Source organism: Sapajus apella, unplaced genomic scaffold, assembly GCF_009761245.1.
Source record: "Sapajus apella isolate SASKATOON/1434 unplaced genomic scaffold, GSC_monkey_1.0 scaffold121, whole genome shotgun sequence".
In the NCBI taxonomy this organism is placed as follows: Eukaryota; Metazoa; Chordata; class Mammalia; order Primates; family Cebidae; genus Sapajus; species Sapajus apella.
The window spans coordinates 3,743,907-3,761,497 of NW_022437061.1; the positions used below are offsets into that span (position 1 = coordinate 3,743,907).

The 17,591-nt window shown below is 39.3% G+C and overlaps 1 protein-coding gene across 1 annotated transcript in view; it reads right to left on the reverse strand.

The window, feature by feature from the left end:
* Positions 1-1,881: 1,881 nt before the first annotated feature.
* The window catches only part of SCARB2 (scavenger receptor class B member 2), a 53,567-nt gene continuing 37,857 nt past the window's right edge, over positions 1,882-17,591 (reverse strand). Inside the window, exons 5-12 of the mRNA XM_032261095.1 lie at positions 15,723-15,814; positions 15,074-15,193; positions 13,426-13,595; positions 10,671-10,789; positions 9,252-9,325; positions 7,609-7,660; positions 4,325-4,483; positions 1,882-2,826 (exon numbers count right to left, since the gene is read on the reverse strand). Coding sequence (XP_032116986.1) covers positions 2,788-2,826; positions 4,325-4,483; positions 7,609-7,660; positions 9,252-9,325; positions 10,671-10,789; positions 13,426-13,595; positions 15,074-15,193; positions 15,723-15,814 — 825 coding nt within the window. The 3' untranslated portion in view covers positions 1,882-2,787. The remainder of the gene's footprint in view (positions 2,827-4,324; positions 4,484-7,608; positions 7,661-9,251; positions 9,326-10,670; positions 10,790-13,425; positions 13,596-15,073; positions 15,194-15,722; positions 15,815-17,591) is intronic.

The following is a 17,591-nucleotide window of genomic DNA, read 5'->3' on the forward strand; positions in this document are numbered from 1 at the left end:
TTCCTCTCCAAGTTGAGGATCATGGTACCAGAAGCTTGCATTCTGTGATCATGACAGTGCTTACAATCCCAAAGCCTTTGGGGGTCTTTCTAGGATAACGGCCACGAGAGAATGAACATGAGAAATAATTTATTTTCAACTTTAAAACCAAATAGGTGCATTCATTCCTCTTAATCTGTAATTTTGACTGTAGTTTGTAGGTCTGTCTCAGACTTTTCAGAAGGATAGTATCAAATGTGATTTATACCAAGTAACTCTTAAGAATCATGACACAGGCCAAGCACTGTGGCTCACGCCTATAATCCCAGCACTTTGGGAGGCCACGGTGGTTGGATCACGAGGTCAGGATATTGAGACAATCCTGGCCAACATGGTGAAACCCTGTCTCTACTAAACAAAAATTAGCTGGGTGTGGTGGCATGTGCCTATTGTCCCAGCTACTTGGGAGGCTGAGGCAGGAGAATCGCTTGAACCTGGGAGTGGAGGTTTTAGTGAGCTGAGATTGTGCCACTGCACTCCAGCCTGGCGACAGGGCAAGACTCTGTCTCAAAAAAAAAAGCATCATGACACAAGTATGGAAGTAATATGTTTTTGGTCTCCCTGCCAGTGTGCGACTTAGTCTAAATGTGTTTATTATTAACTGTTATCATTTACAGTATTTAAAATATCCTCCTCATAGATGATTATATCCTGATAATAGGACTGAACCAATAAGTATGCACTAGCTTGTCAATTTTATTAGTATGGATAAGTACATGCATAAATAAGACATGCCCAATTATCTTGTTAAATACTGATAAATTCTAAACATCTAGATATTTAGCCTTATTGAAGACCAAATATTTTTGTTAGTTTTTTACATTTTGGTGAGTTGAGTATCTAAAGGTTCTATCTTGATTCTTTAGAAAAGCTGAGTTTGATGAACTGCCTCTTCAAAAGGGGAAATATATCACATGTTGCTTTAGGGTAGAAAAAGGAAACATTGTCAGTAAAGTGATTTATTACCTCAATACAGAGATTAAAAAGCTATGGAAATAAAATCTATATTTTTCATTTGCTTACATTGAAATCCAATTTTAAACAAAAAAAAAATCCCTTTGAATGGTTCAGTTGTTAAGAAATTCAATAAGCACTTTGTCAGCTAAACGAAGGCTTCTCAATTGAAAATAAATGGTGAACTTAGAGAATCAGAGAAAATGCCCTTAAAAAGCCGGGCGCGGTGGCTCAAGCCTGTAATCCCAGCACTTTGGGAGGCCGAGGCGGGTGGATCACGAGGTCAAGAGATCGAGACCACCCTGGTCAACATGGTGAAACCCCGTCTCTACTAAAACTACAAAAAAAATTAGCTGGGCATGGTGGCGCGTGCCTGTAATCCCAGCTACTCAGGAGGCTGAGGCAGGAGAAACTCCGTCTCAAAAAAAAAAAGAAAAAAAAAAAAAAAAAGAAAATGCCCTTAAATATGCTTCAATTCTGAACACTGTGACATATGATGGCTCCTGATCCCCTGACTTAAGTTATGCTGAAACCAAGAAGTCCTTTGAAAAGTGGTAGCTCTGCTTCTGGTCCCAACACACCTTTCTTTAAAGTACTTTGTGCGGTATTTTAAACATCCATCATTCTGTCAGCAAAATGATTGTCACAGGAAGTGTAGGGCACATGTTTCTGTATTCGGTGAGTGACAGTGAGCTACAAAGCACTGGAAGGAACTGAATCTGAGGAAATAACTTGTAAAAAGAATTTCAAAAGTACCAAGAAGAAAGCTTTTCCAGAAGAAATGTCTCTTGAGTCTAATCAGACTCTCTGAAACTTATGTGTAACTTAGGCTGCAGATAGATGGATTTGCCATATTCATAATTTTACAAATAATCACTCAAAAGTAGATTAATTAATACAGTATCATATTTGGCAAGGGTAACTCAGGAAGAAAAATCAGTTACTCATTACATTCTCTCAGAAGCATCTTTTCACATCACAATCATTTTGACTAAAAAAATAACAACTATCCACAAGCATCATAACTAGCATTTAGTTCTACTATACATGAAATATCTGTACTTATCCTCACCAACATTATTTATGCATTCTCTTCATTCACAAAAGTACATGTTAAAAATCCTTAGGAGCTTATCAATATCAACTCACTGGTATCACCCCACCCAACCCCTTTCCCATTTGATTCTACCCAGTATTTTATTGTAGTTGGAAGACTGAGTTTTCCTGGAGGAATTATGAAATGAAGATTAGCATAAAATGTAACATGTAATGTTTTAGAAATCAGATGCATTTGAATGATATATTGGCTACCATTTTACCCTGGGTCCCGAACTCTTAATTGACTTCTGTTTTGCAAGTGAAATGGAGGAATACAACATAAAATGGTATATATGGATTTTGAGCACAAAGTTTGGTGAAAGAAGCACACTGAATAAAGTTAGACCAAGTAGCATTAACATGTGATGCAGAGACATTTTATCCACAACAGTGGTCACAAAATTCTGGAGCTAACAGCAACCAACAACAAAAGAATTACTATACAAGGGCTTATTAAATACTTGCTAGACACATAAAAAAACAATTTCAGAGCCCACATGATTTTATAAAGCTTAATGTTGAGCCATGTCAGCCTGCTCTTTAACCTCTGGCCAGAATGTTCCTATCACTTGCCAGCGCTGTGTCTTTTCCGTCCTTTCAACAGGCAACAAGCCTGCAAGGATGTGGAGGGTTTCCCCTTGCCATGGTCCAGGTCAGGACAGCTCACACGGTTCCTTCACCAAGCACAGGCGATGTTTACGTTCGAATGAGGGGTGCTCTTTCATCTGCTGTTCCCTGAGACACAGAAGAGAGAAGAAAGGAAGTTAGGTGTTTCATGTCAGAAACTTCTCCCCAGTGTGAGAAGTTTGGGTGAGGAGTGGGGATATGGAAGGAGGAGAGACCTATAAGAAGGTGGCTCATCCCACTCACCTCCCTTCTTGGGCTGCTTCTTGTTAAGATTCAGCCCCAACCTTTTCAGGAGGTTCTCTGACTACTCCCACTCTCAATACCAGAACAGTGTGCTTCTCTGTGTTGATCTGGATTATAAAACTTATCAGACTCTATTGAATTTGCATTCTTACTGGTTTGAAACCTAATAGGGAATAGTGTCTCAGAGACAGTAGTGCTCAATAATTGCTTGCTTGTTGAATATATGAGGAAGGTTAATTGGAGGAGCAGTAATTAACATTTCCATGAGGTTTCATTTGTGCCTAAGACAATTTCAGTGACTGCACAAAGTCAGACTGGAAGATCCACACATAGAAATGGCAAAATAGTTTGCCTCACAGCTAATTCAGGCTGAAGTGACTGGCATGGGATAAGAGAAATAATGGAAGAGTATGGAAGTCAGGGAAATCCAGCTAATTTTACTCAGATGGTTTCACCTATTTATTTTCTACTTCACATTTGCCTTGGACACTTAGTTGAGGAAACTGGAGGAAAAAAAAAGCCTGTGTTGCAATAAAAAAAGGAAGCTGCAGAAAATTTAAGCAGGGCTTCTACAGAAAAGGCTTATGGGAGGTTTTCAGATTCTACAGAAAAGGCTTATGGGAGGTTTTCAGGCTGCTGGTCACTTGGAGAGACCAACCCAACCCTTTATCCTAGCCTGCCAGGAAAGTAACTATGCCCACATTCCACTGTATTTGTTAATACAGTGGAACCTAAAGCATAGGTATCTTTGGATATATCAGGGATTCTTTCTAAGCAGGGTCCTGGCTGCCTTGCTCTAAAATCTTGGAACTGTTTTATCATATGTAATAATAATTAAACCTTTACTGAGCTCTTACTATATGCTAACACTGGGCCAAGTCCTTTATGTCTACTATATCATCTAATCCTCATGAAAAACTCCTAAGGGAGGCTTTTATTATCCCATTTTACAGATGAAAAAAAACTGAAGCACAGTTTCCCGGGTCATATAGCTGTTAAGTGGCAGAACTGGGATTTGGACTTAGGCAGTCTGACACCAAAGATCAGATGCGTAACTTACATATTCTTCCTTTTCTTTCAGGTTATTGTTTTCAAAGACATAAAGTTAACTCTCAGGGTATACATCCAAAAAGATTCTATTCCCCAAATACTAGATGGTATATTCTATCCCTCCACCTTCTTTGACACACTTCCTTTGCTTCCCATTTGATCCAACAGTAAAATAACCATGAAATCACTATGCACAGTATAAAATCCCAGAATTCATCCTAATAGGCCAGCTGACAGCCCTTCAATGAAGTACAGCTGAATTCCTCAAGTAAAGTTATCAAATAAGGAAGAAGTTCCTTCAGCCAGTTCTCACCTCATCCATGGATCCCTGTCCTTTGCACGCAAGCCAGGTAAAGACCAAACCAAAGAACACACCCAGTGCCATGATGATGTAGGGTATGTTGGTGATAATCAAAGTAGTGTTGATCACAGACTTCAGTCGACTCGCAGTCTCTTTATCAATGAGAACACTCTGGAGAGGCAAGAAAATAGTATTTCCTTGATACTATTTAAACATCCAGTGTGTAACCTTTTTTGCTGTATCTTTCCTTAAAATCATTTAATACAAATTGGGAACGTCCTCCTGTTAGCAAGCCAAATATACTGAAAATCCATTTATAAGTCAGATTAATCAGAAGGGGCATTTGTTCATTAATATCTTGTCTCTGAAGACATTTTTTTACTCTTAAAATAGATTGGAAAAAGGAGGTAAAATGTGTTCAGAAATATTGAGACAGTATCATCTTTTGTTTTATATCAGGTAATACCAATTCATCCTTAAAAATCCAGCTCAGTATCACTTCCTTCCAAAAGTTTTTGCTGGCCACCTCAGACCTAGTCAAAGGCCTCTTCCCTGAGTTTCCATCTCACTCTACCTTCATCATTGTCCTTACTCATTGTCCTTGCACTCTACATTTTAACTCTGTTTGTCTCACAATGACTGTGAGGTCCCTAAAGGCAAGACCTAACCTCAGTCACCTCCACACTGGGTATAGAACCCAGCACACAGTAGGTGTTTGATTAATCCTGGCTGATTAAATGAATAAATAAATGAAACACTGCAAAAATGGTATATGGAAAATATAATTTCTTTCTTGGTTACATACATAGTAATCAGGACCACAGCCCTCTATAGAAAGTGCTCAGTGAAGTTGTGGGCTAACCAGAATTCCAGAGACTGTTGATAAGTAGAAAATGTGCTAGAATAACACTTAGTGTATGCAGAGCAGAGGAATTACCACCTAGTGCAATGAGCGTGGTATCTGAAGAGCTCAATTCCATAGAAATTATGAGCAACAATTCTGGCCTAGTTTAGGCTTACTTTGCATTGGAGGCCTGGCATGGTTGCACACGCCTGGAATCCCAGCACTTTGGGAGGACAAGACAGGTGGATTGCTTGAGCTCAAGAGTTTGAGACCAGCCTGAGCAATGTGGTGAAAACACCTCTCTACAAAAAAGACAAAAATTAATGGGCTGGACATGGTCGCTCATACCTGTAATCCCAGCACTTTGGGAGGCCGAGGCGGGCAGATCACCTGAGGTTGGGAGTTCGAGACCAGCCAGGTCAACATGGTGAAACCCCATCTCGCTAAAAATACAAAAATCAGCCAGGTATGGTGGCAGGCGCCTGTAGTCCCAGCTACTGGAGAGGCTGAGGCATGAGAATCACTTGAACCTGGGAGGCAGATGTTGCTGTGTGCCAAGATTGGGCCACTGCACTCGAGCCTGGGTGACAGAGCAAGATTCCATCTCAGAAAAAAAAATTAGCCAGGCATGGTAGCACACAGCTATCATTCCAGCTACTTGGAAGGCAGAGGTGGGAGGACCACCTGAGCCCAGGAAGTTGAGGCTGCAGTGAGCCGAAATTGTACCACTATAAAGGGTGACAGAGTGAGACCCTGTATCAAAAAATAAAAAAATAAAAAGAAAGGATTTTTTTTTCACTGAACTGAGTCAATGGGCTGGGTTCTACGACAGTTTTTTTCAATAGAGCACCATTTCTGTGTAGGCCTGATAAACAAGGGGACCATTACCACATGTGACAAGCAGAGTAGAACCAAGTAAAAGTGATCCCCAGAACAGTATGAGAACCATTGGTTGTATTAGGTGGCTGGTAGACCAATGTGTCTCAGACATGAATATGGATGTGGGTCCTTGGGCATCCTGTTAAAATGCAGGCTCTGATTCAGTAGACTGGTTATTTCTGGTAATTGGCTAAGGCTCCCAGGGTTCCCACCTCGGTAAAAAGGTGGTGCGGCAATAGTCTCCAAGGTCACTTTCAGGTCTAATCTTTTATTTTTCTAGAGAAGAGAATAATCAAGCTCTTCCTAGGAGGCAGCAAAAATACAAGGTTCCACTCCACACACCTGGACTTTTAGTCTTTCACAAAAAAGCAAGGCAAAAGTTGGGAGTGGAGGGACTTCAAATATGCCACTACTGAACAGAAGTTGGCAGGAAAGGGCCCTTCTGCATTTTCAAAAAGATCTACCTTCGTACCCCTGCCCGCAAACAGGAACAGGGATGATCCAGGAGCAATTGCAAAGCGGTCCTATAAATTGATAAACACTGCCTGAATTTTTCCTATAAAACAATAAAAACCTCATCTTAGAACTGTAATCACGAACCTTTAAAAGTTTGTAAATGTGAATACCAATATAATGCTAAATAAAATTGTATCTATAGTATGATTTCAACTATGCGATATCAAGACCAGAAAAATATCAGGAGTTGACATCTGAAGATCACATCTGAAGATGTCAACTGCACCTGCCTCTGAGAAAGAGGGACTCATCAATAATTTACTTTATAAATCAATTTTTTAAAAAAATTTTTAAGAGTTCTATAAAGAGCACATGTTTTATAAAATGTAAAACATTAGATTACCTTTTAAAGTTGTTATTGGAAGACTGTACAACACATTGAGTAAAATAAAATAAATTAAAAACAGTATTATCAGGCTGACACAGATTTTGTGAATAGTGATTTTAGTTTTTCTTTTTCTTGTTAGTCTCTGTTATTCAATATTCTACAAATAGCAAGTATTTTTAGGAAACAGAAAAATATTAAAAACTAGAAGTCTGCCAATCAAGAATTTATTGAAGAAAAAAACCTGCATTTTTTTTTTCCTCAACCGGGTGGAAGCAGGAGAAACTGAGGAGATATAACTACAGTAAACGTGATATGTGATTCAGAAAAGAATTCATCACAGGTGTGTTAAGCCAGCATGGCTGCAAAGAAGGAGGAGACAAAGGTCTAGCAGGCATCTATCTGAGTGTGAACTCTTATGCTTCAACATGTCTGCCAATGGCTCATTTACCTCTGTTTTTGTTTCTTACATGAGCAACTACCCAGAAGGGAGTTTTGCCCAAATAGTGTTCTTGAGAAGGAGAATTTCTTTCATCATTTCTCCAAATCAACTCTCAGACACAGGCAGATTCATGTGAACATTTAAGTGAAATTTTCTGAGGAATAACAGGTTTTAAAAATCTTTTGCCCTTCTGTCATATCTTAACTTATGCATAACTACAACAGTAGACATCATAACGGATGTTTTCTGAGTCTGAAAACACCCATGGCTCCCTCCATCTCAGGACTTACCTCATTGAGGTACATCACCGGGAAAACCATGGTTCTAATGTCTCCCGTTTCACTACAAAGACAAAGGATGAGATTTCAGAGACATCCTCATCACGATGGTACACTTTCCTGGACACATGTGTCAATATGAAGATTCCAGTATATTTATTTCTTAAATTACCCAGAATTTACTGATTTCTTACAGAGTGTTCTGTAACTAGGCCACTGAAGTACTGTCTTTGCAACAACAGCCAACTGAGCACACACCATGTGCAAGCTCTGTGCTGGGTGTTTTAGGGATATTGTCTCACTCAATTCCTACAGTAGTCAGGTTTACAGACAAGAAAATTATGACTCAGAAAGGCTACATAATTTGCCTAAGATCACCACAGGTAAGTGGTGGAGCCAGAAATGTAATTCTACTTGGATTCTAAGGTTCCAGCTCTTAACTACTAAATTATACTGCCTAAGAAATACATATACAGATGACAAAATGCATTTTGGTAAACCACATCTACTTCTTAGAAAGTGCCATGACACCTGGTATTAAATCTGGCAAATTCAGTGGGGGAGACAAGCCAAGTTTGATAGAGAAATAGATAAATATATTATGCATAGTTTTGCATCCTGTTTATTTCATTCAACATTATCATAATTTTCTCATATCTAAAAAATTTTCATTGAAAAGTCTGAGCAGGAGATTATACTTTGGAATCCAAATTAAGTTGCATGGGGAGGTGAGGCTAGACTCAAGAGGCTTTAACTATACAAATGAGAGCTATGGCTGGCCCCAAGTGGGAGCAGCAGGAAGAGAGAGAGAGGAAGAGGAAGAGGAAGAGACTGTCTCAAGTCTCTGAGTGATATAGTTTGGATACTCATTCCCCAAATCTCAGGGTGAAATGCAATCCCCAGTGTTGCAGGTGGGGCTTGGTGGGCAGTGATTTGATCATGGGGGTCGATTTCTCATGAATGGTTTAGCACCATTCCCTTGATGCTGTCCTGTGATAGTGCGTTCTCATGAGATCTGGTATTTTAAAGTGTGTGGAACCTCCTCTCTTTTCTCTCTTGCTCCTGCTCACCCCATGTGATGTGCCTGCTCCTGCTTCACCTTTTGTCAAGAGTAAAAACTCCCTGAGGCAACCCTAGAAACTGAGCAGATGCCAGCACCATGCTTCCTGTACAGCCTACAGAACTGTGAGACAGTTTAATCTCTTTATAAATTAACTAGTCTCAGATATTTCTTTATAGCAATACAAGAACAGCCTAATACACCAAGATAGTTAAGGTGAGTGAGGGAAAGGCTTAGTGGAGTGAATAAAAGTTGACTAGATAGTAAGGCTGTGTGGTCTCTAGCAAGTTACCTAAATGCTCTGCTTCTGTTTCCTCATCTGTAAAATGCAGATAATACAAGGTTATACGTGAATCTATATAAGGTGCTGAGAACAATACCTGATCCATGGGAAGCACTCTCTAAGTGTGTGATTAAATAAAACAAGTAAATTCCAAGACCAAGGCACCCAGGACAATGCTGATCATGCCCCATCCCTGAAGGGCAGGGGCGAGCAGACTCAGATGAAGTAGGCTGTACTACTCCTGACATCAACCCAATCAGAAGGGCAATGGAGAAAAACTGCTGTTCCTTCACAGAAAGAAGCAGAACTTACATAAAGTCATCTGATTTTTTGACATAAATGTTGATTTGGAACCTCTTGGCTGCTTTTAGGATTATTCCAGTCAACTGCAAAGCAGAGAAGTGAAAAGAAAACATTAGGATTTCTTAAACTGCAAACAATTTTTTCAATAGAGCACCATTTCTGTGTAGGCCTGATAAACAAGGCGATCATTACCATATGTGACAAACAGAGCAGAACCAAGTAAAAGTGATCCCCAGAACAGTATGAGAACCATTGGCTGTATTAGGTGGCTGGTAGACCAATGTGTCTCAGACATGAATATGGATGTGGGTCCTTGGGCATCCTGTTAAAATGCAGGCTCTGATTCTGTAGACTGGTTATTTCTAACAAGCTCCAAGGATACTGCCGCTCTGAATAGCACAGCCCTAGAAGGACTCCAACAGGAAGGAGACCCAAAAGATAGCCTGTCAGGTTTGGATTTCCAGGCAGTTGTCCATTTGAGCTAAGAAGAGGGTGGTGGTCACTGCCAGAAAGTGGCATCCAAGTATAGGGCCCACCTAGCACCGCCGTGGGGCACAGCTGCAGCATTTGTCTTCCTTATGGCAGCTCCATCTCTGCACTAAGGTTATGAGACTGCACTCATCCCTTGGTGACAAGCACTGCTAACAGTCTGGCTGATCCAAGGGGACTGATCAATTGATGGTTAAGAGAGAAATGGGAGAAAACCACACACGATCTTACTCACCAGAGCATGAGATCACTGGTTCCTCAGATATAAATGCAATGTATGTAGCAAAGAGTGTAAAGTGCCCATAAAATACTGTGCTAAAAGAATGTTCTTGTTTTTTCTTACTAGTCCATAATGTTCAAATTCCAAAAATGAAGATACGGTTAGCATGGTTTTTGTTTTTCTCCTTTATGAATACAGGATTAAATGTGTATTTTATATATATACACACATATATGTATGTATTTCTCCTCTATGTATATCTTGATACCTTTACAATTAGTAATATAATAAACTCTCAAATAACTTGTAGAAAGAAGTTTGCCAAAAGTGACTGAGGTTAATATATGTATTCATATTTCAACCAAAATATTCCTGGCAGTGAGGAAGCAAAGGGACATCTTTAACCTTACTGATCTGTGTCCCAAAGGGAGAAATAAATATATGTTGAGGTCCAAGGCTAGCAACAGAAAATTGACCGGGTTACATGGGTCCAATCTCAGTAGTTTCCGGTAACTGAGTTTTCACTGTTGCTTTTTGTTAAAGGCAGCTTTGCTCGTATTTCTGCTATTTCATCCACAGAATTCAGCCTTCTAATTACAGGGCTATGGAAGCACATGAAAGTAAGGACGTTTTTAAAGAGTGCTCAGGACTACACTGGCGAACACTGTGTAGACAGAATAAAACATATGCTCTTTCACGAGGAGGAAGTATGTACTCACAGGATTGATATCCACAAATGTCTCATGGTCTTCCTTATTTGGGTGCATGCCTTCTATGGCAGAAACAAACCTCTCATCTGCTTGGTAAAAGTGTGGGAAAGACATAATGATGGGTGCACCTGCATTTGAAGGAAAATAGAAATGAATGATGCTGTTCTTAAAATCTAAGATGCATATAAAAGTTCCTGGCCACAGCCTGGATCCTAAAGTAAAACAAAAAAGCTACATATAAGTTAACTTGGGAAGGCTAAAACATCATTCTGTACCTCCTGCTTCAGGATTTATACTTCATTTTCTGACATCTCATTTACCCCAATATTTTTTATTCCACATTATATAAAGCTAAATTATTTATTCTTCAACAAACATTTACTAAACTTAAAGAATAAGTGCTCCATATACATTACTTTAATTAATGCTCCCAACAGCCCAAGGAAGTTAGAACAATTAGCCTCTCTTTGCATTTGAAGAAAATGAGGTTCACAGAAGTTACAATATTTACCCAGGGACAGCTAGCCATCAGGTTATGAAGGCAGAATACTAAGTGACTGAGAAGTATTGCACCTCAAAGCATTAGTTTCAACTACAATTCTCTATCAGTGAGTGGACTGGTTTTTTGTCTTTTTTTTTTTAATTAAAAAACAAATTGTCATGGTTTTATTTTGTTTTTTTACCAAAGATAGGCACGATCTCGGCTCACTGCAACCTCTGCCTCCCAGGTTCAAGTGATTCTCCTGCCTCAGCCTCCCAAGTAGCTGGAACTACTGACACAAGCCACCATACCCGGGTCATTTTTTTGTATCTTTAGTAGAGACAGGGTTTCACCATTTTGGTCAGGCTGGTCTTGAACTCCTGACCTCAAGTGATCCGCCTGCCTTCACTTCCCAAAGTGCTGAGATTACAGGCTTGAGCCACCACGCCTGGCCATATATAATTTTTTTTTTTAATTTTTTTTAAAGGGAAGGGAGGCCGGCCCACTGGCCGGCCGGGTAAGAGGGGCAGTCCATATATAAATTTTTTAAGAGTCAGCCTGGTTGTGCTATACACCCTGCCTCTAACCAGATCACAAAGATTCTGGGTTTTTTTCCTTTCTTGTTCATTTTAAGAGCCAAATAAGTGCTCGTGTAAATTTAATGTGTTTTATATATATAGGACCAAATAGGGAAACAAGGCACCAAGGGAAACCTCTTCTAGATCTGCCTATTGAAAAGAAGAGAGGGACTCAATAATTGCTGCCAGATTTATATTTTTGGAGAAAGGAGCTTATTGGCAAGTTATTTAAATTTGCTTACGCATCCACCAGTCCATGGCTCAAGGAACACATCACACATCTCTGACATGCACATGCATTTTGCTGTTTACTGCTTAATAGTTCCACAAAGCCATGACTTCCTTCTTGTGACCTATAATGACCTTGAAAATGTATGTTTTAAATCTCTTGAGGGCTTAATAAGGGCTGCTGTCTTGAGTGTTTTACACACTTTATCTCTAACTCTCACACAACCTCAAGAAGTTATAACCACCTCTATTTTATTAAGAAGTCTGGAACACTCCTTAATAAACTTTGGCCAATTTGCTAACAAATAGAATAGGACTCAAACCCAGATCTACCTCACTCCAGAACAGTCACTCATCCCACTATCCAAAATGTTTCACTGGAGAATTCAAAACACTGGAGGTTAATCCTGGAGGGTTTCACTTCAGTCCAAATTTGGCAATACATAAGAGGGAAGCAGAAAAGGATTGTTGCAAGAAGTTTAAATGCGCAAAGTAGAATATTTCTGTTGATTCTGGCATCAGCTTCTTAGGGAAACAGAATTTAATAAAAACTGCAAGAAAAGGTCAGGTGCAGTGGCTCATGCTTGTAATCTCAGCACTTTGGGAGGCCGAGGCAGGCGGATCACCTGAGATCGGGAGTTCGAGACCAGCCTGACCAACATGGAGAAAAATACAAAAATTAGCCAGGCATGGTGGCACATGCCTCTAATCCCAGCTACTCAGGAGGCTGAGGCAGGAGAATTGTTTGAACCCAGGAGGCATAGGTTGCGGTGAGCCGAGATTGCACCAAGCCAAGATCGTGCCATTGCACTCCAGCCTGGGCAACAAGAGTGAAACTCCATCTCAAGAAAAAAAAAGAAAAAATATATCTACATTTTCTTGTAGAGACAGGTTCTTGCTATGTTGCCCAGGCTGATCTTGAACCCCTGGCCTCAACTAATCTTCCCACCTTAGCCTCTCAAAGTGCTAAGAATACAGGCATGAGCCACCATGCCCAGCCTTAGCATTGTTTTGAGCATGACATCAGTTAATGTTTTGCATGCATTAACTACATGTAAATATGTAAAGCACTTAGGACAGTGACTGGCATACATCAGGTGCTTAGTAAACATAAGCTATGATTACTATAAAGACTTCTAAACCATTGCCCAGAAAAAAGCACAACACGGCATTCTAGAAATAAAAAGCATCACAGAAAAGCCAATAATTTTTTTTACCATTCAATAGCCACATTATGAAACATCTATTGGGCTGACAACATATTCTTTTTTGTTTGTTTTGTTTTTTAGAGACAGGGGTCTCACTATGTTGCTCAGGCTGGACGTGAGAACTCCTGGGCTCAAATGGTCATCCCACCTCAGCATCCTTAGTAGCTGGGACTATAGGTGTGCGTCACTGTGTCCAGCTACATATTCTTTGTTGGACTCCAATCCTTCTGCATTCTTGACACCCATATCAGTCCCCTCTGAGTTCTTACCATTCTTGCAGATGCTGACATTCAGAACTCCTGAGCCCAGGCAGTTTCCCTCAGGTATACAGAAGCCGGCATTGTCTGAGGTATTGGCTAATATTTCTGCAGGAACTCTATACCGAAAGGCAGGCAGTCCCTGTACACTCTCATAGTCACTGAAAGTAATATACACTGACCTGTTCGGAAGTAAGAATAAAAAGTGAATGTGGACTCCAGTCAGTGTAACTTGCAGATCTGCCCCAGATCTGCAAGTTAGCAACAGTTCTCAGGTACAAATGGCCAGAAGCTCATACATCAAGTAGAAAAGAATGGAAGGCACTCTGTCAACTCAATGTGTAATAAAGCAGAAGATGAATTGTGGTGAAAGGTGTTTAAGAGGTAGCCATGGTGGTGATATCCAAACAAGAAAAAACAATATGTGGTAGAAAACTAAGATGATAACATTTAGAATGGAGACTCACATAAACAAGAAAGAAGAGGCCTCTAGATTGGCATGGACACATGCCAGTGTGGACAGGCCACCGGCAAAGCCAGGGAAGCCAGAGCACGGCAGGGCCAAAGCTAAGGCAGAACAGGCAGCAACGGCCGTGGCCTGGTAGGGTCTTAGGCACTTGAAAAGTGTCACACTGGACAGTTATTTTATTAGAATACACACTTTGATACTCATTTCCCACCCCCCAAAATTAGTTTCCACATTTTGCCCAGTCATTTATTTCAATGGAATTCAACGTAATTCAGCCTTTCATGCTTATTGGTTTCAAACGTGTTCACATGTAACATGACCACCGCTTACACTGCACAGTGCCTGACTGACAGAGCACTTTGATGTACACAGTCAACAATGATTCTTCAGCCCTTCCTTTGAAGGCTGGCAGGAATAGTTTTTGGGCCTAACTTTTTCATCTCTAAACCAGAGGTGTTGATACATTTCTTGCAGGCTTGTGAATAATATAGGTGGTTTCACTGCATGAACCACCCCTACAGCATTTTGTAATGAAATATTTTAGACACCAGAAAGAGAAAAAATACTATAACAAATACCTTTGTATCTGCCACTTAGACAAATAAAAAATATATTATGGATATAACTGAACCTGTCTACATAACGCTCTTGATTCCATTCCTTCTCTGCCTTCCCTGGGGAAACCACTCTCCTGAAATATGGACAATTGTATCTTTTATTTGACTTCTATGTAGAGACTACCTATTGACAGGAAGAAGCCCAGGTTAATTCATGCTTGACAGAGCATATCATAGTAACTAAGAGCCAACACTTAATACTGGTTACTGTGTGACAGGCCCTGGGCTAAGTATTTTACTAATAGTAACTCATTTGTCTTCAAAACAATGTCTAAAATAGTTAACGATTTCTAACTTTGTCTTACAAGTGAGGAAAGTGAGGTACAGAGTGGTTAAATAATTTTCCCAAGGTCACACAGCTGTAAGTGGTAGAGTCAAGATTCAAACCAACAGTCAGGAGTCTGTACTGTGAACCCGTACACTATACTGCCTCGATGTGCCATCAGCATTTATCACTGATTAAGCATAAACATCCATGCAAAATAAGTTTGTCTGCACATATTCTTCACGCTTTTGGTGGTCTTGCAGTGCAAGACCTTATTTCTTAAAAACTACTTATCTTTAAAGCTTTTACCTGCAAAAATCAGATGGGAAGACATAAAGGACCTCATCTTTGGTTATTAGTGGGTGAAAAGAATCTCCATCTGTTCCGTTAATCATATTGCACTTGTCTGTTACCCACCAGTCAAGCGACCTATAATTGATAAGCACAAGAAAGAGTAAAGATGATCACGTTTGAGTTTAGATTTTCTTAAATGGTCAGGACTTTGCAAGATTTAACTGGAGCTGTCTACTCACAGTATCTTATCTATACACAGACACAACAGTGTTAATTAGATCGAGGGGGAGAAAAAGTAGGTCCCTGACCCCAAATCAATTTTCATAGAGGCAATGGCCAAATATCTCAAAACATGTGGTGGTTTGAAAAGTATTTGTGCTGTAGCTATTACACATCACTCAATGACTACTACGCAAGAGTAGGACTTTTCACTGGCCTGTAATTCATGCCTGGCCATGATAAATCTACAAATCACTAAATATTTAATTTGTAAAATATTTTACCACCATCTTGATTTATAGAATAATAATTACAAGACTATTTACATATTTTTACATTTTTCATCCAAGAAAGGCTAAACACATTTTTTAAACAATGTAGCAGTAGATATATAGTTTAAATGAAAACTGAAAAAATAATTCCACTGATAAATCATTAGACTTACGTTTTCCCATTCCATTCCACAATTTTTGTAAAGTTAAGGTAATTGTCTTCTCCAGTTAGAAAAACATAGTCTCCATCATTAGTACCATTTTTCTGAAAATAATTTAATATAATCATTTAAAGTAACTGTGATAATTTTATGACAACTTGGCTAGGCTATGGTACCCAGCTGCTTGGTGAAACACTAGCCCAGATGTTGTGGTGAAGGTATTTTGCAGATGTGATTAATATTTACAGTCAGTTAACTTTAAGGGAGATTACCCTCAACAATGAGTGGTTGGGCCCCATCCAATCTGTTCAAAGCCTTATGAGCAGAAACAGAGGTTTCCTAGAGAAGGAATTCTCAAGACTGCAACATCGAAATTCTGCCTAAATTTCCAGTTTACAGCCCATCCTACAGATTTCAAACTTAAGACCACATCATCAACTTTTACCTGAGTTTCCAGCTCCTGGCCTGCCCTATGGATTTCAGACTTACCAGCTTTCACAATCACATAAGCCAATTCCATAATATATATTTCTTTCTCTCCCTCTTTCTGATCTCTATTGATACACATCCTGTTGATTCTGTTTCTCTGGCAACCCTAACTGATACAGTATCTAACAAATTTAATGTTCATCAAACTGTCCTACTAGGGCCGAACTGCTACACAAGACTGAACCAGGGCTAGAAAATAGTGACTATTTTGCTAAATACTATATAAACTATATTATTATTTTCTGGCTTTAAATAGTAGGAGCTCAATTTTTAAATGGGCAAAGGATTTGAAGAGACATTTCCCAAAAGAAAACACACTAATGGCCAGAAATCACATAAAAACATGTTCAACATCATTAGTTATTAGGGAAATGCAAATCAAAACCACGATGAGATACCACTTCATACCCACTAGCTTGGCAATTTAATAAAAAGAAAAATAGTAAGTGTCGGTGAGGATGTGGAGAAATTAGAACCTTTATACATTGCCAGTAGGAATATAAAAATGTTGCAGTCACTGCGGAAAACAGTTTGTCAGTTCCTAAAAAGGTGACACAGAATTCACAGGACTCCAAAATTTCACACCTATGTGTATTTTCAAGACAATTCCACTTCAAGGTATATCCCAATGTTCATACAAAAACCTGTATGAATAAACATTCATAACAACACTTCTAATAATAGCCAAGAGGGAACACAACCCAAATGTCCATCAACTGATAAACAGATAAGCAAAATGTGGTATATCTATACAATGCAATATTCCTCCATTATAAAAAGGAATGGAACACTGATGCATGCTACAACATGGATGAACCCCAACAACATTACACTAAATTTAAAAGCCAGATACAGAAGGGCACATATCATATGATTCCATTTATATGAGATGTCCAGAATATGCAAATTCACAGAGCCAGAAAGTAGATTAATGGTTCCCAGGGCCTGGGAGAGTAAGACAGGGAGAGGAATGACTGCTAAGAGGTATGCAGTTTCTTTTCAGGATAATGAAAATGTTCTGGGATTAGTAGTAATAGTTGCACAACCTTGTGACTATACTAAAGACTACTGAATTGTACATTTAAAAATGGTAAATTTTATAGTAAGTGAATTACTTCTAAATACATTTAAAAGCCCAAAGTCCAGGACCAGGACCAATTATACCAGAACAGCTACACTGAAAGAAGGTGGTAGTAATATAGTCCTATTTTCAATTAAGTTTTCTTCAGTTGTGTATTCTCTCCAAGTTAAACTTCTTAAGGGCACATACAGACACTGTACATTCCTAAAATTCTTTATTTGGACAAGTAGCTATGATTTCTCAGAAATAGCACAGGTAGTAGTTCCTCTATAACAATAGGAGTGAACAATTGTTGAGTATAATATTCCTGG